This window comes from Phyllobates terribilis, unplaced genomic scaffold (assembly GCF_046119375.1).
Source record: "Phyllobates terribilis strain yellow unplaced genomic scaffold, ASM4611937v1 Scaffold_8__6_contigs__length_399053987, whole genome shotgun sequence".
Classification (NCBI taxonomy): domain Eukaryota; kingdom Metazoa; phylum Chordata; class Amphibia; order Anura; family Dendrobatidae; genus Phyllobates; species Phyllobates terribilis.
Window position 1 is genome coordinate 151,045,320 of NW_027362768.1, and position 23,687 is coordinate 151,069,006.

The following is a 23,687-nucleotide window of genomic DNA, read 5'->3' on the forward strand; positions in this document are numbered from 1 at the left end:
TTCATTGATATGGTGGTACAAGACTTTGTTTTATGTGTGGAAACAGTGTTTTTTTGGGACTTTTTAGATTTACATAGAAATTATTTACTAATTTGTATAGCATTATTTCTTTAGTTTTAGTTTTTATTTTTCTTATACCAGTCACTCTTTACATAATCTGAGGAATTAATTTAATTTATCATTTAATCACAGTTGTCCTTTTCTTTTTTGCAGATGGCTGCTGTTTCTGGTGACGTCTTCCCACTGAAACTGATAGGGTCCTGTCCATCAGTTACCAGGCCCGGCAGTCTACTAGTGATTTTATCAGACAGGTAATTGTATGGACAAGGCATTATCGCTCCCAGTCGAAAAATGCACTGGGATGGTGGATTTATGGAATGGCAAGTAACACGTTTTTTTTTTTATTATATATACAGTACAGACCAAAAGTTTGGACACACCTTCTCATTTAAAGATTTTTCTGTATTTTCATGAGTATGAAAATTGTACATTCACACTGAAGGCATCAAAACTATGAATTAACACATGTGGAATTATATACTTAACAAGAAAGTGTGATTCCATAAATCCACCATCCCAGTGCATTTTTCGACTGGGAGCGATAATGCCTTGTCCATACAATTACCTGTCTGATAAAATCACTAGTTGACTGCCGGGTCTGGTAGCTGATGGACAGGACCCTATCAGTTTCAGTGGGAAGACGTCACCAGAAGCGGCAGCCATTGGCATATTTTTTTGCTGTGTTTTTTGATTTTTGTGTTTTTGTTTTTTAATCACATTTTGTTCTATTTTATCCCATGAATTGAATGGAAGTCAATTGGTAGAGAAATGGCATAGATAATTACAGTTCCCCTGAAGTAGAGTACTGCCCTTTATGCCAGAAACCCAGAAAAGCTGCACACTCAGCCTGACCTGTAAAATGTTCTCTGGTCTCTGTTCATAATGACTCTGCTAACTCTGACTTAGGCTACACAGTAAAGCTCCAGAAAACTGAAATTGACAGCTAATTGTATGTGCACTAGTGGTTATTGTGAAAACTGGAATAGTTAAGATTTCTCATATTTCCTAGAACACTATTGAACCTCAAATGAAATAATAGATTGAGTAGAATTTACAGGCGTCGTGTCTCTTTAAGGCCTGTGTTTGTAGGATAACTAGATTTCGAGGCTGAGAAGGACCCTAGCAAAGGAAATTAGAATAAAGCAGAAACTCCGTTCTGTCGAGTGATTTCATTTGTACGGAGTGTAAACGATTTTTCTTTCGTTAGTAGCAAGGTTCATAGCAATTTCTGCAGCAGTCCTCCGGATTTCACAGCAACGCTCGGCTTCTCTAATTACAATTATTTTCCCCAGGATTCATGTAACTTATAACTGTGGCTTTATCAACTTTAACATCTAATCAGATCAAATCTGTGGCTGCTCCGGGGCCCAACTTCCTTCATGGTCTTTGATGTACCTGCTACTTCACTTCTGAAGGAGAAGTCGAAGTGGTCGCCTTTTAAAGCAACCTCATAAAAATAAAAAAGGTTTCATTAAAATATTTCCTTGTCTCCGCAGAAGCGACGTCTTTGATTCCACTTGTTTTTAAATCGAAGTTTCTTATGGGAAAATTGTTTTGTAGCTTTTTTTACTTTTTTGTCTTATATACTCACTTGTAACTCTTAGGACTCGTGCAGACAAGCATATTTTTGATCCGAGTGCAATCTGACAAAACATTAAATCGTACTCGGACCAATGTTAATCTATGGAGCCGTGCACATGCCTGATTTCTCTTTTTTCGGTCTGTTCGAGGGAAAAAAAGCAGGATGCATGAGTTTCATCCGATACGCTTATGACACTTGGCCATGCAAGTCAAAGTGTGAAAATCATCAAACTGCACTCGGATGACATCTGAGTGCAGACAGATTACGTGGACTGATAGAATGGAGTAGATGGAGACTTCTGTTTTCTCCTCATCCGAGAGAATCGGATCACGCTCTGATCTGAGTGCCATCGTTGCAGGGCAGGAGAGAAGACTACCAAACCTGCACATCACTTAGAGGGGATATCCGGGACTTTGTGCTTAAACACTTGCAGGCAGGTAGTTGCTACCTACCTGTCAGTTGTGCCTGGCGCCACTCTTCTCGGGCACAGACTGCTCCTGCCGGCGATTCGGCTTCCTCCGCTGACGTCATGTCGACAAACCGGCGGCTTCTTTTCCGCCCTGATACTTCTCGGTAGCATGACTTAGTTTCTAAAGAAAGGAGTACTTCATTTGGGATCGTCGTCATTGTGCTGGAGGCAATTATGGATTATTTTATCTGTTGGACGCAACATGTCCTTGCATTACATAAACCACCCATTCATTTCAGTGGGCCCCCTGCATTGCTTCTTTTTACGCGTGGTAGAGCAGCAGATTATAGTTTTTCTTCTTTTTAGCCATGGTGGCGCAGCAGTTTATAGTTGGGCTTCTTTTTACCTGTGGTGGCGCAGCAGATTATAGTTGGGCTTCTTTTTACCTGTGGTGATGCTGCAGATTATAGTTGGGCTTCATTTTACCCGTGGTGGTGCTGCAGATTATAGTTGTGCTTCTTTTTACCCGTGGTGGCGCTGCAGATTATAGTTGTGCTTCTTTTTACCCGTGGTGGCGCTGCAGATTATAGTTGTGCTTCTTTTTACCTGTTGTGGTGCTGCAGATTATAGTTGTGCTTCTTTTTACCTGTTGTCGTTCTGCAGATTATAGTTGTGCTTCTTTTTAGCCGTGGTGATGCAGCAGAATATAGTTGGGCTTCTTTTTACCTGTCGTGGCGCAGCAGATTATAGTTGGGCTTCTTTTTACCTGTGGTGGTGCAGCAGATTATAGTTGGGCTTCTTTTTACCTGTGGTGGCACTGCAGATTATAGTTGGGCTTCTTTTTACCTGTGGTGGCGCTGCAGATTATAGTTGTGCTTCTTTTTACCCATGGTGGCGCAGCAGATTATAGTTGTGCTTCTTTTTACCCGTGGTGGCGCAGCAGATTATAGTTGTGCTTCTTTTTACCCATGGTGGAGCAGCAGATTATAGTTGTGCTTCTCTTTACCTGTGGTGGTGCTGCAGATTATAGTTGTGCTTCTTTTTAGCCGTGGTGACACAGCAGAATATAGTTGTGCTTCTTTTTACCTGTGGTGGAGCAGCAGATTATAGTTGTGCTTCTTTTTAGCCGTGGTGACGCAGCAGAATATAGTTGTGCTTCTTTTTACCTGTGGTGGTGCTGCAGATTATAGTTGTGCTTCTTTTTAGCCGTGGTGACGCTGCAGAATATAGTTGTGCTTCTTTTTACCTGTGGGTGGTGCTGCAGAATATAGTTGTGCTTCTTTTTACCTGTGGTGGAGCAGCAGATTATAGTTGTGCTTCTTTTTAGCCGTGGTGACACAGCAGATTATAGTTGTGCTTCTTTTTAGCCGTGGTGACGCTGCAGATTATAGTTGTGCTTCTTTTTACCCGTGGTGGCGCAGCAGATTATAGTTGTGCTTCTTTTTACCCATGGTAGAGCAGCAGTTTATAGTTGTGCTTCTTTTTACCCATGGTAGAGCGGCAGTTTATAGTTGTGCTTCTTTTTACCTGTGGTGGAGCAGCAGATTATAGTTGGGCTTCTTTTTACCCGAGGTGGCGCAGCAGATTATAGTTGGGCTTCTCTTTACCTGTGGTGGTGCTGCAGATTATAGTTGTTCTTCCTTTTAGCCGTGGTGGTGCTGCAGATTATAGTTGTGCTTCTTTTTACCTGTGGTGGCGCAGCAGATTATAGTTGTGCTTCTTTTTAGCCGTGGTGACGCAGCAGAATATAGTTGTGCTTCTTTTTACCTGTGGTGGCGCTGCAGAATATAGTTGTGCTTCTTTTTACCTGTGGTGGTGCTGCAGATTATAGTTGTGCTTCTTTTTACCTGTGGTGGTTCTGCAGATTATAGTTGTGCTTCTTTTTACCTGTGGTGGTGCTGCAGATTATAGTTGGGCTTCTTTTTACCTGTGGTGGTGCTGCAGATTATAGTTGGGCTTCTTTTTACCCGAGGTGGCGCAGCAGATTATAGTTGGGCTTCTCTTTACCTGTGGTGGTGCTGCAGATTATAGTTGTTCTTCCTTTTAGCCGTGGTGACGCAGCAGAATATAGTTGTGCTTCTTTTTACCCGTGGTGGAGCAGCAGTTTATATTTGTGCTTCTTTTTACCCGAGGTGGCGCAGCAGATTATAGTTGGGCTTCTTTTTACCTGTGGTGGCGCAGCAGATTATAGTTGTGCTTCTTTTTACCTGTGGTGGTGCTACAGATTATAGTTGTGCTTCTTTTTACTTGTGGTTGTGCTGCTGATTATAGTTGTTCTTCTTTTTACCTGTGGTGGAGCAGCAGATTATAGTTGGGCTTCTTTTTACCCGTGGTTGTGCTGCAGATTATAGTTGTTCTTCTTTTTACCTGTGGTGGAGCAGCAGATTATAGTTGGGCTTCTTTTTACCCGAGGTGGCGCAGCAGATTATAGTTGGGCTTCTCTTTACCTGTGGTGGTGCTGCAGATTATAGTTGTTCTTCCTTTTAGCCGTGGTGGAGCAGCAGAATATAGTTGTGCTTCTTTTAACCGAGGTGGCGTAGCAGATTATAGTTGGGCTTCTTTTTACCTGTGGTGGTGCTGCAGATTATAGTTGGGCTTCTTTTTTCCTGTGGTGGTGCTGCAGATTATAGTTGGGCTTCTTTTTTCCTGTGGTGGTGCTGCAGATTATAGTTGTGCTTCTTTTAACCGAGGTGGCGTAGCAGATTATAGTTGGGCTTCTTTTTACCCGTGGTGGTGCTGCAGATTTTAGTTGGGCTTCTTTTTACCCGTGGTTGTGCTGCAGATTATAGTTGTTCTTTTTTTTTACCTGTGGTGGCGCTGCAGATTATAGTTGGGCTTCTTTTTACCTGTGGTGGTGCTGCAGATTATAGTTGGGCTTCTTTTTACCCGAGGTGGTGCAGCAGATTATAGTTGGGCTTCTTTTTACCTGTGGTGGTGCTGCAGATTATAGTTGTGCTGCTTTTTAGCCGTGGTGACGCAGCAGATTATAGTTGTGCTTCTTTTTACCCATGGTTGCGCTGCCGATTATAGCCTGAGCAGGAGATGCCGCATGTATTGGGGGCAGTTATGGATGGGCATCTTTTAATATGAATTTCCGTGTGCTGCTCGTTTCTCCAGTCCAGATAATCTCCATCTCATACTGGTTCATGTTTTGTTTCCTAGTCTCTCCCTGGAATTACAGATCGAATGGAATTCATGGCTCATCTCCGGTTGCAATAGGACCCGAAACTACAGACATTGGCGGAACAAATGAAGGTCAGGCTCCCTTTCTGTGATTAAATAATAAAATCCCATCATCTGCATTCACGGAGCTAATTCTTTACATTATGGAAAGATGACATTTCTTTTATATGCAAAGTGCATGAATGTGTTTTTTTTCCATCCACACCGTGCAGAGTGATACTTATATAAATCAATAGCTGAAACATTCATAGCCATTACACCAGTTCCGGCATTTGTTAACTGGGATTGTAAAGTTGGTGAATGCGGACTTAATCAATCTGATTTGTTCGCTCTTCTGATCTGGCGGTTTTAGTGAATACCTGTATTTCCCATAATAGAAACATTATTTTCTCATAACTCTGCATTGTTCTGTTCCTCTGTTATTCCTCTCAGAAATATATGGATAAATTGACAACTGGGTGTTACTATTTCCTCTTGGGGAATGTCCGTGCACAATCTGACACCGGCAGCTCTGATTGGACAATGCTCAAGTGGGCAGGGACACCCCTGACTGGTAACTTTACATTTCTAGGAGGAATAACAGAGGAACAAGACAGTGCAATACAATTACTGAAATAACCATGTCATGAAAGGTAACAAGTCCCCTTTAATTAAAGAGATGCTCTCACAGGATAGGTGATAAAAGGGTATGATTGCCAGGGGTCCTAACATCGGGACCCCCACCGATCCTGAGAAAGCCTTTTTCATGTCCTCCTCCTTGATGGCGGTGTTTCATGCATGTTTGATCCCTCTTTATTCTATGTCTAAGGAACTGACAGAGAAATAGCAGAGCTCAGTCCTTTGGCTATTTCCATCAATGCTGCCCACTGATCCATTATGGGGGCCTTAAAGGGAATCTGTCAGTATGTTTTTGATATGTAATCTAAGGGAAGCTTGAGGTAGGGGCTGAGGTACAGAATTCAGCTATGTGTCACTTGTTAGACTGTGTGCTGTTTACTTACAATTAAGGTTTTATCACTAGGAGATGATCACTGCTGGACTACAGCTCACCTGAACCCTAGTCCAACCACGCCCCCAACACTCATAAGCAGCTCACTACCTATAGATAATGTACATAGTAAGCTGTGCTTTGAGTGGGATTAGCGTTCTGAGCTCTGCTACATCTACGAACTCTAATTGTGTCACAATTGCTGCACCCAGTAAACCATTGTTGGAATCGAGGTCTCTTTTCCTACATTATGCTTCTCTCAGATGAGGTAGAAAAAACATGGTGCCGTATTCCCTTTAAATCTGCCATCTCCTGAGAGGAAGAGGATTTAGACTCTAGAACCTGCTATTGAATGTAGCAATCAGTCCTAAACGTCAATATCGCCCCATTAACGAGTCCCGTGACTTAAGATAAGTAGCTATTTGCGGATGTGTTTCGTGGTGTTTTCCCCTCATCAGTGCAAAGCGGGAAGTTATATTTGGCTGGGTGATAAGCCCCTGACAGGGGCTTGGCACTGTCCACAAGAAGTGAAATGTACCCCCTTAGTTCTAGTTGCCATCCTTTGTGGTAACAATAGCCGTCGCCCGGCTCACACCCATCACCGCAAACAATTTATTAGAATTCCTAAGATGAAAATTTTTACTTTGCAAAAAAAAAAAGCGATCAACCACGGACATATTTATTGATGATTTCTTTTAGAGTAAAATGCCCAAGTGAGCGAGAATTTTATTCTTCTAAGCGCCTGACATATTTTGCAGATTGATTAAAAGTAAAGCTGCTTTTTTTTCCAGCTGAATCATAAGAGGACATTTTATGTCTCCGTCCTGGAACACTATAAACCCAATTAACTTTTAGCAGTTTCTTAATTTTCGTTTTTATTCATCGGCAGGAAATGTATAAACTTTTCATGTACTGGGAAAATAAGGCAATAAACCGGCGGCGGAGTCAGGAATTACGCAGAACAGGACATAATAATCGCTTACGAGGGGCCTTTTCTCCCGTCTGGAGCAGGACCGCTGTGTCTTCTGTGCTTTTTAGTTTTCTCATTTCTTAACCCAATTTTCTTTGGGACCTTAGGTCACAGTCCGGTTCTGCGACATCTCGGTCCTAGTATCCTCTTACTTGCTGATGGCACAGGATGGCTTCATTATTTCCACCGTCTGCAGCAGCTGAAGAAACAAGAAACGCAAAGTGAAATCTGAGCGTTGGTTCAGGTTTATTCCTATGTTGCTGAAAGCCTTCCTTATTGTCTACTTTTACTGAAAGCTAGGCCAAATATTTGGATTTTTATTTTTGGCTGGTTTCACTTTGTACTGTGTTCTCACAGGCTCCATTGTGGTGAACTTATCAGAGTAGGCGTTTCTACATTGTGTAGACGAGAAGGTGCTCAAGACAAGTTTTGGGGCTTTATGACTAGCGTCAAGGGTCTAGTGAGTTTCAGCAACTTTATCTGGTGCACACTGTTTCGCCTGCCAGTTTTTCTGGAGCTCCGTTTCGCGGATGCAGATGTACACACTTTTCTAGTAGAAGGGCAGGTTTACGCACCTCTGCCAGCAGCATGCAGAAGCCATAGTGCTATATGGCGGAGGGTGCACAGGTTTAATATAATGATGGACAGCCACTCGCACACCTTTCATTCTTGGGGAGGAGGGGAGGGTGCTTTGTATTGTAAGAGTCAGTGGCGTAACTAGAGTCTGATGGGCCCCGATGCAAGATTTGGACCGGGGGCCCCCCCATCCTGAATAAATTATGTATATACACATCCTCTATCCTGGTATGTATGTCCCTCATCCTGGCCCCATCCTATTATATATATCGCCCATTTTGCTATATGTCCCTTATTCCTGGCCCCATCCTGGTATATACACTACAGACCAAAAGTTTGGACACACCTTCTCATTTAAAGATTTTCCTGTATTTTCATGACTATGAATGCCAAGAGTGTGCAAAGTAGTCATCAAAGCAAAAGGTGGCTACTTTGAAGAACCTAGAATATAAGACATATTTTCAGTTGTTTCACACTTTTTTGTTAAGTATATAATTCCACATGTGTTAATTCATAGTTTTGATGCCTTCAGTGTGAATGTACAATTTTCATAGTCATGAAAATACAGAAAAATCTTTAAATGAGAAGGTGTGTCCAAACTTTTGGTCTGTACTGTATGTCCCTGTTCTGCTGCAGTTCTTTAATGTATAGAAGAAAATAAGCCATTATACTCACCAGGGGCGTACATAGAAGTCATGGGGCTCCATAGGAGAAGTATAATGCACCCTCCATAGTCCTCCATATAATATAATGCACAATTCATAGTCATCCATGTAGTATAATGCTCAGTCCATAGTCATCCATAAAGTATAATACACCCCCGTAGTCATCCGTATAGCATAATGAACCCCCATAGACATCTATAAAGTATAATGCGCCCCCATAATTATCCATAAAGTATATGGAAACCCCAATAACCATCCATGTACTATAATGCACCCCATAGTCATCCATATAGTATAATGCACTGCCCATAGTCATCCAACTCCATGTAGTATAATGCACATCCCACAGTCATCCATAAAGTATAATTCACCCCATAGTCATCCATGTAGTAGTATGGCAACAGATTTTTTGAAAAAAATAAATACTCTCCTTCCCTCCTCTCTCCCGCTTCGCGTCCTCTTGTGAAGTCGGCAGCTGACTTCGGCGTGCAACGGGAGCTGTGACATCACTGCCATGCGTCAGAGGACTCACACCCAGTTGAAGTTTTTGCTGGCGTTGGCGGGTCCCAGGCCCGCCGTGCCCAATCGCAGCGACGTCCGCGGTCGTTACGCCACTAATGATGTATCACCCTCGAGTCTGGCCTCATCATCCTCTCCTCATCCCCACTCCCCAGCTTCCAAAGTGTTCCAGCTTGTGAGGGTGACAGGACACATCTTTTGTTTACATTAAGATAATAAAATTTATACTGCACAAAAAGGCTGCCACATCCACACAATCCTGCCGGGCCCACGCGACCTCTGCGATCGCTACGCCCCTGGTAAGAGGTCTGATGGTCACATGTAGTGCACCAAGCCAGTGATTGATGCCCATATTATAAGGTGGGCTACATAGTCCCACATGTAACACCTACACCCCTGCATCACAAATCCATACTGCATCCTGTAAAAAATGCTCGATTAATGCTCCAATAATTAATATTTTTCTTGTTTTTCTATTTAGGTTTCACAATGGAATTAAAGACTGAAAACTTAGAACTGTTTGAGCCAGAACCGGAAATAACGAAGCCAATTACAGAAGAAGCAAACACGTCCTCCTTCTTCTATCCTCCTCCAACCCCAATTCTGGATAAATACATTCTGGATAATGGGAAGGTACAGGACTGGTTTTATCGCTGCATTGTTCCAAATGCTGCACATCAAGGGGGAACTTACACAAATAGCCTACAGAGTTCACTTTTTTTTTTTTTGCATCTTCCGGTCAGTATCTACAAGGAAGGTGAGGCGATGGGAGTCCTCTAAAGGGTTTTTTTTCCCACTAAAAACAGCCATATATGGTGCTGTTCACATCACTCTGATTTCTGCCTTCAAACATATACATGAAGAGTATTGCTGACATTTATTTACAGGCATATAGGCATGGGATAAATCTCTCAAACTGCCTTGTAGAGTTGAGCGGATACATTTGTAGGACGTCAGGACGGGAGCCCTGCGAACCCACAGAATTTCCGGCAACTCTGATTTGTAAGACCGGCACAACGTGATCAGTGCAGATTGACAAACGCATGATGTTGAAAGGTCGAACGAGGTTCCTACCATTGTCCTCCTAATTTATTCACTCATTGCTGCCGCCATGCTAAAAAATGAAAATCTATATACAGTAGAAAAGCAAAAACCTGCTCTTATTTAGCCTTTTTCAGATGAATAAAGCACTATGGGTACATTTAGGTATATGCTGGGAGCTAAACGTAAACATGATGTGAACAGGGTCTTCTAACGCTTGCATGTTTCTACGAATCCCTAATAGTTCTGTTAACCTTTATACCAAAACTTCTTTAAGGGAAGAGTCAGACTGACGTATAACTCAGATGAGGATCACAATTCAATGCTTGGACTGGCCGGCGGCTCTCATGACCCAAGTGTGACAGCTGCATAAAAATACATGCTGTCAGGAGAGCCGCCGGCCAGTCAAAGCATTGCAATGTGATTTTCGTCTGAGTTTTACGGCTCTCTGACTCTTCCCTAAATGAAAACTGTCACATAATTCGCCCTCCGCTAAATCACTTTCAGGACTTTATTAGTCATTTAAAGCACTACTCTAGCTTTCTTTTTTTTTATTACGCCACTGGAGTGGTGCTTTAAATGTAAGTCCATTCCCCCGTCTCATACTCACCTGACACCGCCTTCATCCTTTTCCAGCGTTGCTCCCGTCGGTCTCCGACGAAAAGTGACCTGCCGGCAGCTCCAGTGCAGAGGTCAATACATCTCTATGAGAGCCTTGTTCTGGTTCTTGTAGACTTGCATTGAGCTCTTGTGACGTAACTTCTGACTTCTGGCCAGTCAGAAGTTATAGCGGCAAGATGGCGCCGCGGGATTGGTGTTAGTCAAAGGTGAAGCCGCCAGAAGGTGAGTTTAAGGCCGGGGGTTTACATCTAAAGTGCCACTCCAGCGCTGAAAAAAAAAGGCTGAAGCGGTGCATTAAATAGCATTCCCTACATGCTAATGAAACGATAAACTGCCCCTGCATTTATGCTAAAAAAACATGTGTCGGCGCTTCCTATGCTAATCACCTGCTTTCAGTCAAGTGGGAGTCACTGGATCCTGAAAATGCCAGACTACCCAGTTTCTAATCATGGGCTTCAGGGTTTGATTGATGAGCCCAACAGTTCCTAATTTCAGGCTGCACGCTCTGCAAATTGACTGCTGCCTTGCAGGTTTCATGCACAGTACAGTTGGGTGGGAAGACTGTCAAACACCTTCACTTCCAAAAAAGGTGCAGTACACCTGTGACGCTGTGGCATTACACCTGTGACGCTGTGGCAGTACCCCTGTGGCGCTGTGGCAGTACCCCTGTGGCGCTGTGGCAGTACCCCTGTGACGCTGTGGCAGTACCCCTGTGGAGCTGTGGCAGTACCCCTGTGAAGCTGTGGCAGTACCCCACAATTTCTTTATACATGCGCCAGGAGCTGGCAAACATTGCATCTGTGCAAGATTTGCAGCGCAAGCTGACTGACATTAAATCAAACCCTGATGGATGTGATTAGAGCCTTCGAAGCTTGACTGTTCCAGGATCCAGCCCCTCCCACTTGACTGGAAGCTGGTGAGAGCACATATAAAGTGTTTTTTAGCATAAATGCAGGTGCAGATTAGTGTTTCATTAGCATATGGGGAATACAATTTAAATGGCCAATATAGTAGTGCGGGCATATGAGGTGACAGTGGTGTCCCTTTGAACTACCCCCTGATGCTCCTCCTCATGTCCTTTGCTTTATCTGTTTGCTTGGATTGGAGTTTACAATAGCATTTAGTTGTTTTTTTTTAATATTGATATATGTATTGTCGGAATACTAATCTATTTCACACGACTTTGTTTCCTACCTGCCCAAATACAGGTCCATCTGGGAAGCGGCGTATGGGTGAACGAGGAGAAATGGCACCAGCTGCAAGCAACGCAAGGAGACTCCAAGTACACCAAGAACCTGGCTGTCATGATCTGGGGCACGGATGTCCTGAAAAACCGAAGCGTCACCGGTGTGGCTACGAAGAAGAAAAAGGATGCAAGTCCCAAACCTCCGCTCTCGCCGCACAAACTAAGTGTCATCAGAGGTAGATCGTCTGCCCGTGCGTCACTCCACGCTTCATTCCTCCACATTACCTCTTCATGGGTCCAGAAAAATCCCTAATTAAAAGGCATAAATGGAAATACTTCTTCCTGAGCAGGATCGTAAGATGTTCAAAGCCCGGTCCCCCGCCGGTGACATCTGTCACCGCCAGAGCAGCCCTTGGTGCCGCACTCTCCACAGGAGGAAGCTAAATTGAAGTTTGTAACATTAAAAGCGAATTTCAGCGAGGGGAACAATGGCGCTCCTCACTGCTACCTCGTCAGTGTAGTCCCTTCCAGCACTGATCTTTACACAGCGCTCTGATGAGTGTCACCAAGGAGACCGGCTCTAGGGGGGATTCCTGCAGACTACAGAGGTTCCTTCTCTGCTGTCCTAATGGAGAAGAGGTGCGCAGGGAGATGGTGATATTCTGTATATTATCTCCACAATATTCTGCAATACTTTCTTCATTGTTAGCGGCTGTGTGACCTGTACGCCGGTGTAAGCATGGACACCTAGTGCCCATTCATCCCGAGGGACGCAAACGCCAGGAGAGCGCTCCACGTAGTGTGTACAAGCCCCTATTATTTAATTAGTGTGGCTTGGTAGAGCTCCGATTTATCATATAGAGAAATCCCCACATTAGATATTTATGGCATGTCCACGAGATAGGCCATGAATCTGTGATAGACGCAGGTCCCACATTTGGGATATACATTTAGCTAGAAAATAGGGGTCCCCGGACCCCCACTCACCAGGTGAGTCAGAGACTGAATTAGGAGGTGTGAGCAGCTTTCTCTATTCACTTCTATGGGGAGTAATGAAAACAACCAAGCGCAGCTGCTCGGCCGTTCCATAACTTCTGTAGAAGTCGTTGGAATGAACCAGATCCACATGATGCCGACTCTGCGTTCTCAGCGTGGACGTGGCAGCCGCCCCACTAGGTAGTGTCAGCGGGGGTCAGGGAACACATTTTCCAGAAAGAGATGTGGGTGGAAAGAAGAATGTGGATATGCCACTGTCAGGGCACAGTCAGAGGGTCTTGGAGATCAGACGGCAATGCACGGACTGGCTGCGGCTCTCCCGACCCGAGCATGACAGCTGCCTATAAATATACGGAGCTGTCACGCTCTGGTTGGAAGAGCCTCCGGCCAGTCCGTGCATTGCGGTCTGATTCATACAGTTGCCTGGCTGCCCCCTAACACTGAGGATGCAGTTATTAGCAAATACCTCCAATCAGAAATGTAGTATAGTTCTTCTGATTTTCTGTGTCTTTTTCCTCATGTGCAGGCATTGAAGGACCTTAGATATCCATGGTTACGACTACTGATATAGTGACAGCTAGTTGCTAGTGGTCGTAATCATGGATACCTAAGCTCCTCCAATATCCTGCACATGGGGTAAGTGACATAGAAAATCAGAAGAACTATACAACATTTCTAATTGGAGGTATTTGCTAATATTATTATTATTACATCTACTACATATTGGGATAGGATCTTGGAGATGGGAATACTCCTTTAAGATTAAAAAAGGATCACACTATTTAACATCCAGGATATAAAAGTAAAAAAAAAAATGTATGTGTATATATACATACATATATATACACATGTATGTGTGTTTATAATATATGTATGTTCGTTGGTTATAGTGGATCCTCAGTATTTATGAGCGTTCTCTGTGAATGCTCCGCAGTTTTTGGAACTCCCATGTAAGTGAGTGGAGGCAGCCATGCTTCCACGCCGACCTCTCTGCATACAGCAGCTGCGACATTGTTGAGATAGGTGCTGGGACTCTCATCTATAAAACATTTATGTCAAATTCTGTAGCTATGCCTTGTGTGTCTTAAGATAAGACACTTTAAAGGAGCTTTACAGGATTTAGCTATCAATGACCCTTTCCTAGGATAAGTCATCAGTATCACATCATTGGGGTCTGACATCCAGCACCCGCCCTGATCATCTGTTTTCTGGTCTCACAGTGGCCGGAAGTAAACATTTTATAGACCCCACAGCTCCGTACACTGTGTAGTGGTCATTGTCAGGTACTGCAGCCCAGCTCCCATTGAAGTGATTGGGAGCTGAGCCGCATTACAAGTCCTGAACAATCCCTTTAAAGCAAAAAAAATAAAAAATAAAAAAAAAAAAGCAAATGCTATAAAAACATGATTATTGGTTTGTGAAGCTTTTCTCTTCCTATTGCCGGATCAGTAATTTTCTAACTGTTTTGCCTCTTCTTCAGAATGTGTATATGACAGAATAGCACAAGACACAATGGACGAGAATGAGATTGCGCAGAGGCTCTCGAAAGTCAACAAGTACATCTGCGAGAAGATCATGGACATCAACAAGTCCTGTAAGAACGAGGAGAGGAAAGAGGCCAAGTTCAGTCTCCAATAAACCTGTTTTGTAAGGTGGGGGTGATTTGTCTTATTCCATCGGCTTTCAGTGGTTTGTCTGTTTCACAGCGAGAACCAAAACACACGCGTACAATGACATTTGTGTGACCGCGGATCCTGAAGCACAACGATAAAACTCTTACCGGAAAGGTATTGCAAGTCTATTCTTATCGCACTGGAACTGGAAACGACGATGCGTCTTTTCACCGCAGTCGGGATATCTTCCTCCGCTATCCAGTCGCTCACTTTTTTACCTTCAGTTCCCATTTTGCGTCTGATCTGCTCTTGTTTTTAAAGTTTTTATTGCCAAGCTTGCCAAAAAAAAAAAACATTGCTAAGGCAAAAAATGTCCCTCTAAAATAGGAAAAAAAAAATGATTTACCTTTTAAAATTTCCCGTTTCTGACTTAATATTATATCTGAAAATAATTTTGTGCAATTTATCTTTTTTGTCATCTTTTATGTTGTTATTTCTGCCTCTGACACAGAGTTTGCAATCGTCCAGAGTAAATCTCTTATCTGCGTAATTCGTGTTTTTTTGTAGGTCCAAACTGCTCTGAAGTTTTGCACATATTATATTACACTCCGTGCCATGAGTTTTCATGACTTTGTACTTGAATGTGTGTTTTTGGAAGGACATCTTTTTTTTTTTTTTTTTTTTTTTAAATGCTGCCTGAAAAACTGCTGCAGATTGGTAAAATAATGCATCATGTCTCCATAAAATGTATAATTACTCCTGCATTTTGGGGATTCCTTCAAACCTTTTAAAGAAGTTGTCCACTACTTTTACATTGATGCCCTATCATCAATGTATGATCGGCCGGGGTCCCGCACGCGGCACCCTGCCAATCAGCTGTTATCGGTGCCGCCGGCGGCCGTAAGTGCTCACCTACGGGGCTCCGCCGTCAAGTGTTAGTGGCCCCCGCGGTGTACTGAACATCACTCCTCCTATTCTACGGATAGGGTATCAATGTAAAAGTAGTGGACTACCCCTCTAAGTATGTTTGATACCTAGAATAGCACAGTATGCATTACCGCTGTTAGCATCAAGAAATACTATGGATGAAAGGGGTTGTCCAAAATTGATAAAAAATGGGCTAATGGCAGGAAATGTGATTTAAAATAATTAACCAGAATTCATCTGTTCTTTCTGCTGTTTTTTCAGCAATGACATCATTTCTATTATTCCGTTTGCAATTTTTTTTTTTTCTATTTTTATGAAAGTTTTAGGACTAAGGTTTATGAAGTCTGTTGCATTAAAAGGAAACTCTGGCACTAAAAGTTTCCATTTAAGCTGAGGTGTTCAGGCCTCACCATGGACACTACAAGTGAGGATAAGCGATTTGCTTTCTGCAAAAATTCAGATAAGGCAGTTTGTCCAGACTATAATGTCCAGACTGCCTCCGGGGTCTCCTGACCTGAACTCAACAACCTTCTATATGTCTATGAAGCTGCTGACTTCTGGGCCTGGGACCCGTCGATCAGTCGCACTCGGACATTTCATGGACGTCTGATTTCGGCTTATCTTGTGTTGTTACAGCCGCAGTGACTAGTTTACTCCAAGCCAGGTTCTGTACAAAGAACTATAACTAAGCCTCATTCACTACGGCATCCTTTGTCCTAAATTCTTGCAAGGGGTCCCACCAATCCACCATTACTAACCAGTCAGTAATGGCATGTAATCTCTGTGAATGCTCACAACACTTGTGCCAACTTTATTCCTCCAATTTTAGGCGCCAAACAAAATCAACATTATTCATATGTTTTCTGTATGTCTGAATATTCTTGCCTGGGTGGTCTGTTATAAGCCATGGGGTCTATATGTGGAAATCCCTAATAAGGGGCAAACACAGACTATTACCCCTTTTAACACAGCACCTTTAAGGGCACCATATAACACTACATTTCTTTTGTGCCAGCAGCTTCCTTTATCAGTAAAACTGATCGCTGAGGGGTTTTTGAAGGAAAGACCCTCAATATTCGGCTTAAGAGTTGTTGGAGCTAAGTTGTGCAAGTGCACTGTCACTTCACTAAAGGGTTCTTCTCATCGTCTATTTTGAGGAGCGCACCGCTACTCTGCCTCCCGGCTTCTTGGCTTGCAGGGGGCAGTGCCCTGAATGATTGACAGTTCGGAGCAGGGGCATGGCTGAGCCACTAGTCCGAACTGCACGCTCTCTAACGCTGGAAGTTCAGGCAGCTTTGCCTCCCCAGCATCGGAACAGCACAGGGGTGCACTGAAACCGATCCAGCAATCTGGCCAGATTCAGAGCAGCACTTGCAAACGCTATAGAAAAGTGCTTGTAATCACTGTGCACCTTGTCTAGGAGACAGGCCACCGCAAATAGAATACAGAGGTGGCTGATAACCTTGGCAACGTTCTGTAAACTATAGAATTGAAAATTCTTCCTTTCTTGAGAATAGATAGGATTTTTTAATAATTTAGTATTTTTTATTTTTTACAAGCAATTTGCATTTTTGTATGATGAGAAAACCCCCTTAAGAGTCTATGGTACCGATGGAGATAGATGTCCGAAATCTGTACTCCTCTGTTTCAGTCCTGTATATATTAAACAGAGTTGCTCCATCTAAACTCTAATCTTAACCTATTTTCCAACATTTGCTCCAGTTGGGGTCCCCCCAGCGATCAGGTGTGCGTCCATTATTTTGTGTATAGGTGATGAATTAAAAAAATATATATATATTTTTTAATTCTAGGTTCAGATTGGTAAAAGCAGTGATACCCTCCATCCTTCGCTGACTCCTGCTTTGACAGTCCTGGGTACCCTGCCTGTCTCCTCTTAATAAACAGGATGTGACTGCTCAGCCAATCACTGGCCGCACCAGTGACACACCTCCTCCAGCCATTGGCTGAGGGTCACTTCCTGCGCGTCAAGAGGGACCGGAAGTAGAGAAAAGTGGGAGACCGGGAAGTGTAGCAGAGGATCGGGGAAGTCGTCACTTCTTTTTATTGCTTACACCATTTTTTTTTTTCATGTGGGCATCCACTTTGATCAACCTTCGGAGGATCCCCCTCCACAATCTGCTTTATTATTTTTTTTGTTATTATTGCACTTTAATGGCTCGGACTTGACTTCGACATTATACAGGAGTAGCAATGGACTTTACATAATTCATCCAGTCTTCATTTTCTGACCTAAGAGGTCCTGTAGGCCACCGTCTATGTAGAATTGTGGTGGAAATGTATTTAATACCAATGCAATAGAAAAAAATTGTATTGATCCCTGCAAACTGCTCCTCACTGATCAGAATAATGTCATGTTATGTTTACATTGAACTAATGAAGTATCTACACAGAACAAACACTTTCTCCAGATGTTTTTGTTTTGTTTTTTCTAGTATTTTTTTGTACCAAGTTCAAATCTGTGAATAAATATATTTAATTTCTTCCTATAAAAACCTCTAAAGTATCAGTATGTGGCTTTATTTGCACTATTGTAACATGTAAAAATGCATTGAAAATTGTGCACCAAAAATTGCCTCTGGAGTGAATCTACTGGAGGCAGCCATGTTGTGAACGGAAGAGGGGGCAGAACATCGTGTCATCAAGGAAATTCTCCACTTTTTTGATTTCCCTATTAATCAGATTTTAGCAAATTCTAAATAGAAAACAAGATTGGGAATCGGTACTAGGGGTAAAACAGCTTAGACTTGGCATCATGGACTAGGGTGTCTCAGATGGGACCAGCTTTTTTGGCCTAAAGTGATCTTCCTAATAACTGGTGCAACAAGGAAAAAGTTGAACTTAATTTTTGTAGTAGGAGTTGATTTTAGGAGTCTCCCACGTAAGCAAAACGCTCGTTCGTCAGGTGAAATGATCTTTTTGTGCAGCATCGTTCTCGGCAGCACATCGTCCTGTGTAAACAGGACTCGCACTGCCGAGAACTATGGCAGCTCTAGTATAGATCACGGAGTGTGCATCGTTTACGTTGGGCTGCATGTGTAAACGGCCATTTAAATGACCGCCAATTGGTAAACCTTTACCGATCGGCCGTTGTATTGTGCTGCCGGTCAGTCAATTAAACTGACTTTTAGTAATTAGAAGAGTGAACCACTTTAAAGGAGAAATTCACTTAAGATTAGTTTCTGTTATGTCTTAGGCCAGTTTCAGATATCTGACTTTTATGGTCCGGGGCATCAGCCCGACCCGTGAGGCTGTTGAATTCAGGTCTGGAGACCTGTGGTTGAAGCAGACATCGCAGTCTGTACTCGGACCATGAAAGTCAGTTGTCGAAGGCCAGCCTCATAATAAGTCCAGACCCGGCCAGTGGAGCTCAACCTTTTATCTCTTTGTGTCCGTTGAGATTCATTTTAGGCTGGTTTTAGGGATTGAACTATATAGGGGACCATAACACAAGACTATTGTTGTCTGTGTTTGTTCTTATTTTTTCTTTCTGCAGGTGTTTGCACCAATGTATGTCTGTTGCATTTATATTGTTTTTACTTGTTTTTGTCTCTTTTTTTGTTTGTTTTTGGTGCATATTTGATGCAGCATTTTTTATGCATTTTTTTTCATTGCAGAAAGAGCAATTGCTACATGTGTTTTTTTTTTTTCAAGCTCCCCATAGAAGTCCTTAGGGGAAAAAAATGCACAGTTCGGCAGCGTCTTTAAAGCTGAAGTGGCCGTCAGTTTTCTGGAAATCACATCCACTTTGCTTGATCTGTTAATTGCAGCAGATTTTAAACTCAAAATAACACCGCAGAAAAAGCACAACATGGCCAAAGGCCACTTTCTCACAAAACGTGTATACAATGCATGTCTTGTAAGAGAGATCCGGCGGTGATTGCCTGCAGCGGTATTTATCATGGCGGATATCATTCTGAAGACACTGCATATTTCTTCCTTTGCATTGACATCCGCAGAATAGATTGACGCGCTGCAGATCTCTAATCCGCGGCTCGTCCGTTTTCTTAAAATCTCATGCAGTGTATTTTCCATTAGCAAATCTGCAGGTGGATTTTCCTTCTACTTGGGTTTCATCACAACTCCACAGGACGGCCCCTGGTGCCGTTCATCAGTCATACTGTTCATCAGTCATACTGTTCATCAGTCATACTGTTCACAACCTGGCCGCCACCATTGAGCGCGCACATTGGCTACACTTGGAGGCAAAGCTCTGACAGTGTTTTCTGCTTCTTGTGGTTCTCAGCACTTTGTTTCTATATTAGAGAGATGAATTGTATTTTTTACTTCCAGATGGTTATTAATAAATACTATAAAATGATCCTCATGCTTCTTGCATTTTTTTTTCAAAAATGACGGCATTAAAAGTGCTCAGGAAAGGAACTTTATTTTCAGCAAGTTAAGAAGAAAAAAACAAACATTTTATTACCAATGGTAAAAGTGTCATTTTCATGGTAACCGACTAATGAAAGATTTGGTACTTGGAGCTAATAGGTTGTTTGATCTGTGCGGCGGTGACACCACGTCTCTGTCAGGATTAATGTATGGATTAAATTACACAGATTTACAAAACCGCCTCCGGCTTTTACTGTTTGAAGATGCCATATATTACTTAGATGGTCGATGGAAGGGTGCATAAATAAAAACAGTCATGCGATGCAAGCGACACCAACTGCTCAAGAACTATTGGAGAATGATGCTTCTCAAAAAAACAGATAGGACAGTGTGTGTTGAACATTGGTGCAAATTCTCCTTTACCTTAGAATGCTGGAAACTTGGTAACCTCTGAAAGTTTGTGATCATTAGATAGTCCTCCATCGTTTCTATTGGGCAGCACGGTGGCTCAGTGGTTAGCACTGTTACTTTGCAGCACTGGGGTCCTGGGTTCAAAACCCACCAAGGACAACATCTGCAAGGAGTTTGTATGTTCTCTCCGTGTTTGCGTGAGTTTCCTCCTGGGTTCTCCGGTTTCCTCCCACACTCCAAAGACATACTGATAGGGAATGTAGATTGTGAGCCCAATGGGGACAGTGATAATAATGTCGGTAAAGCGAGACGGAATATGTTGGCGCTATATAAGCAATGCATAATAATAAATAAATAATTGACTCCTGAGCACTAAAAATACAGAAAAATCACTCCATTGAATAAAATCTGTAGTTAGTTCTGTTGGGCAACCATCACTTGGTTTAGCACACCAAAATTGGAGAGCTAAGTCTTCAACATCACGACACCAGATATTTTTATAGCATTGCTCCATGACAGATTCCCCTTAAAGAATTGTTGAAGGCTAACTCTCAATTTCTGAAAAAGTTTATGGACAAGACACAGCTTCTGGGGGTGAGGAGGGTAGACTTGATCTCATAAAACCCATTTAAAGGCTATGGATACCTATAACATGGAAATAAAAATATTTTACATATGTTAGTTCAATAATATTAACTACTATGTTAGAGTCTGCAACCTTCATTCATTTTCTGATCTGCTATTCAGTTTGCAGCTTTTTTTTTTTTCTTTTTCTTGTGGGAGTGTTCCTCCCAGTAATACAACCCCTGGCAAAAAATTATGGAATCACCGGGCTCGGAGGATGTTCATTCAGTTGTTTAATGTTGTTGAAAAGAAGCAGATCACAGACAAGGCACAAAGCTAAAGTAATTTCAAATGGCAACTTTAGGGCTTTAAGAAACACTGAAAGAAATCAAGATTAAAAATGTGGTACTCAGTAAGGGTAATTTTTTTCAGACCAAGCAGAGGGAAAAAATTATGGAATCACTCAATTCTGAGGAAAAAATTATGGAATCACCCTGTAAATTTTCATTTCCAAAACTAACACCTGCATCAAATTAGATCTGCTCGTTAGTCTGCATCTAAAAAGGAGTGATCACACCTTGGAGAGCTGTTGCACCAAGTGGACTGACATGAATCATGGCTCCAACACGAGAGATGTCAATTGAAACAAAGGAGAGGATTATCAAACTCTTAAAAGAAGGTAAATCATCACATAATGTTGCAAAAAATGTTGGTTGTTCACAGTCAGCTGTGCCTAAAATCTGGACCAAATACAAACAACATGGGAAGGTTGTTAAAGTTGTTAAAGGCAAACATACTGGTAGACCAAGGAAGACATCAAAGCGTCAAGACCGTAAATTTAAAGCAATATGTTTCCAAAACAGGAAATGCACAACAAAAATGAGGAACGAATGGGAGGAAACTGGAGTCAATGTCTGTGACCGAACTGTAAGAAACCGCCTAAAGGAAATGGGATTTACATACAGAAAAGCTAAACAAAAGCCATCATTAACACCTAAACAGAAAAAAACAAGGTTACAATGGACTAAGGTAGACAACCAACAGAAGATTAGACCCCTAAAATATAACTTTTATTCGAATATGCTAAAAAGGACTCAGTAGTCACCACAACAACAAACACAAAAACAAGACAAAATGCCAGGGAACAGGGATAAGTCACACATCAGTCAGGAAGGATTACGGGCTCTATCTGTCCCTATTTTGTCCCTAAATTCTCTCCCTTCCTGACAGCGGAGGTTGGCACCCTAATTTTTGCTCCGTGGCGCCCCCGCTCAACGTCGGTGTCCCTAATATCCCTGGTAAATATCTATCTTCATATTTAAAAGACCACAGACTAATCCCCAGAAGTAATGCCCACAGACCGGTATCACATGTGCATCCTGCTCTATGTCGTTCTAAGTTGTCAGAGCCAGAATGTGATAGAGACTGTAACACATACAAGCAAAACAAATGACCAATTCTAAATGCATTATAACAATCTCAATATCATTTAGTAAGGAATAGCATTTATCATTGGTAATTACTTCTGGGGATTAGTCTCATATATAACAGAACCTGCTTTATTAGCTTTGGTTATTTAGTATATGCTGGTTTGTGTATGAATGTAATAAACCAGCTATCTTGAGACAAATTTTACCTTCTAAAAATTCCCAGGGCTATTTACTATTGTCGCAATATATAGACTTGGGTCTCCTTAAATGTATATCTATGATGAATTGTCGGCTTCTTAATCTGTACGTTCACTTTTTTCTATCTTTTATTCACGATTGTGGTTTTTTAAATATAAAGATAGAGATTTACCAGGGATATTAGGGACACCGACGTTGAGCGGGGGCGCCACGGAGCAAAAATTAGGGTGCCAACCTCCGCTGTCAGGAAGGGAGAGAATTTAGGGACAAAATAGGGACAGATAGAGCCCGTAATCCTTCCTGACTGATGTGTGACTTATCCCTGTTCCCTGGCATTTTGTCTTGTTTTTGTGTTTGTTGTTATGGTGACTGAGTCCTTTTTAGCATATTCGAATAAAAGTTATATTTTAGGGGTCTAATCTTCTGTTGGTTGTCTAGTTTTGCAATTGGGCCCCGCTTATAAATTCCTTGTTCAGGTGTTACAATGGGCTAAGGAAAAGCAATCGTGGACTGTGGATGACTGGATGAAAGTCACATTCAGTGATGAGTCGCGAATCTGCATTGGACAAGGTGATGATGCTGGAACTTTTGTTTGGTGCCGTTCCAATGAGATTTATAAAGATGACTGCATGAAGAGAACATACAAATTTCCAGTCATTGATGATATGGGGCTGCATGTCAGGTAAAGGCACTGGGGAGATGGCTGTCATTACATCTTCAATAAATGCCCAAGGTTACATTGATATTTTGGACAGTTTTCTTATACCATCAATTGAAAGGATGTTTGGGGTTGATGACATCATTTTTCAAGATGATAATGCATCCTGCCATAGAGCAAAAACTGTGAAAACATTCCTTGAAAGAAGACACATAAGGTCAATGTCATGGCCTGCAAATAGTCCAGATCTCAATCCAATTGAAAATCTTTGGTGGAAGTTGGAGAAAATGGTCCATGACAAGGCTCCAACCTGCAAAGCTGATCTGGCAACAGCAATCAGAGAAAGTTGGAGCCAGATTGATGAAGAGTACTGTTTGTCACTCATTAAGTTCATGCCTCAGAGACTGCAAGCTGTTATTAAAGCCAGAGGTGGTGCAACAAAATACTAGTGATGTATTGGAGTGTTATTTTGTGTCTTTGTTTTTCATGATTCCATAATTTTTTCCTCAGAATTGAGTGATTCCATATTTTTTTCTCTCTGCTTGGTCTGAAAAAAATGACCCTTACTGAGTACCATATTTTTATCTTGATTTCTTTTAGTGTTTCTTAAAGCCCTAAAGTTGCCATTTGAAATGACTTTAGTTTTGTGCCTTATCTGTGATCTGTTTTTTTTCAACAACATTAAACAACTGAATGAACATCCTCCGAGTCCGATGATTCCATAATTTTTGCCAGGG

At 42.2% G+C, this 23,687-nt stretch overlaps 2 protein-coding genes across 3 annotated transcripts in view; both read left to right on the top strand.

The window, feature by feature from the left end:
* BEND5 (BEN domain containing 5) overlaps positions 1-14,451 on the top strand; it is a 47,830-nt gene extending 33,379 nt beyond the window's left edge. Inside the window, exons 4-7 of one of the 2 annotated variants that reach the window (XM_073643509.1) lie at positions 5,214-5,306; positions 9,434-9,585; positions 11,823-12,036; positions 14,277-14,451. In XM_073643509.1, the coding sequence (XP_073499610.1) occupies positions 5,214-5,306; positions 9,434-9,585; positions 11,823-12,036; positions 14,277-14,434 (617 nt within the window). In that variant the 3' untranslated portion in view covers positions 14,435-14,451. The remainder of the gene's footprint in view (positions 1-5,213; positions 5,307-9,433; positions 9,586-11,822; positions 12,037-14,276) is intronic. The other variant, XM_073643510.1, reaches the window with a different exon arrangement.
* The window catches only part of AGBL4 (AGBL carboxypeptidase 4), a 2,899,935-nt gene that overhangs the window by 1,888,602 nt on the left and 987,646 nt on the right, over positions 1-23,687 (top strand). The gene's annotated exons all lie outside the window — the stretch shown is intronic.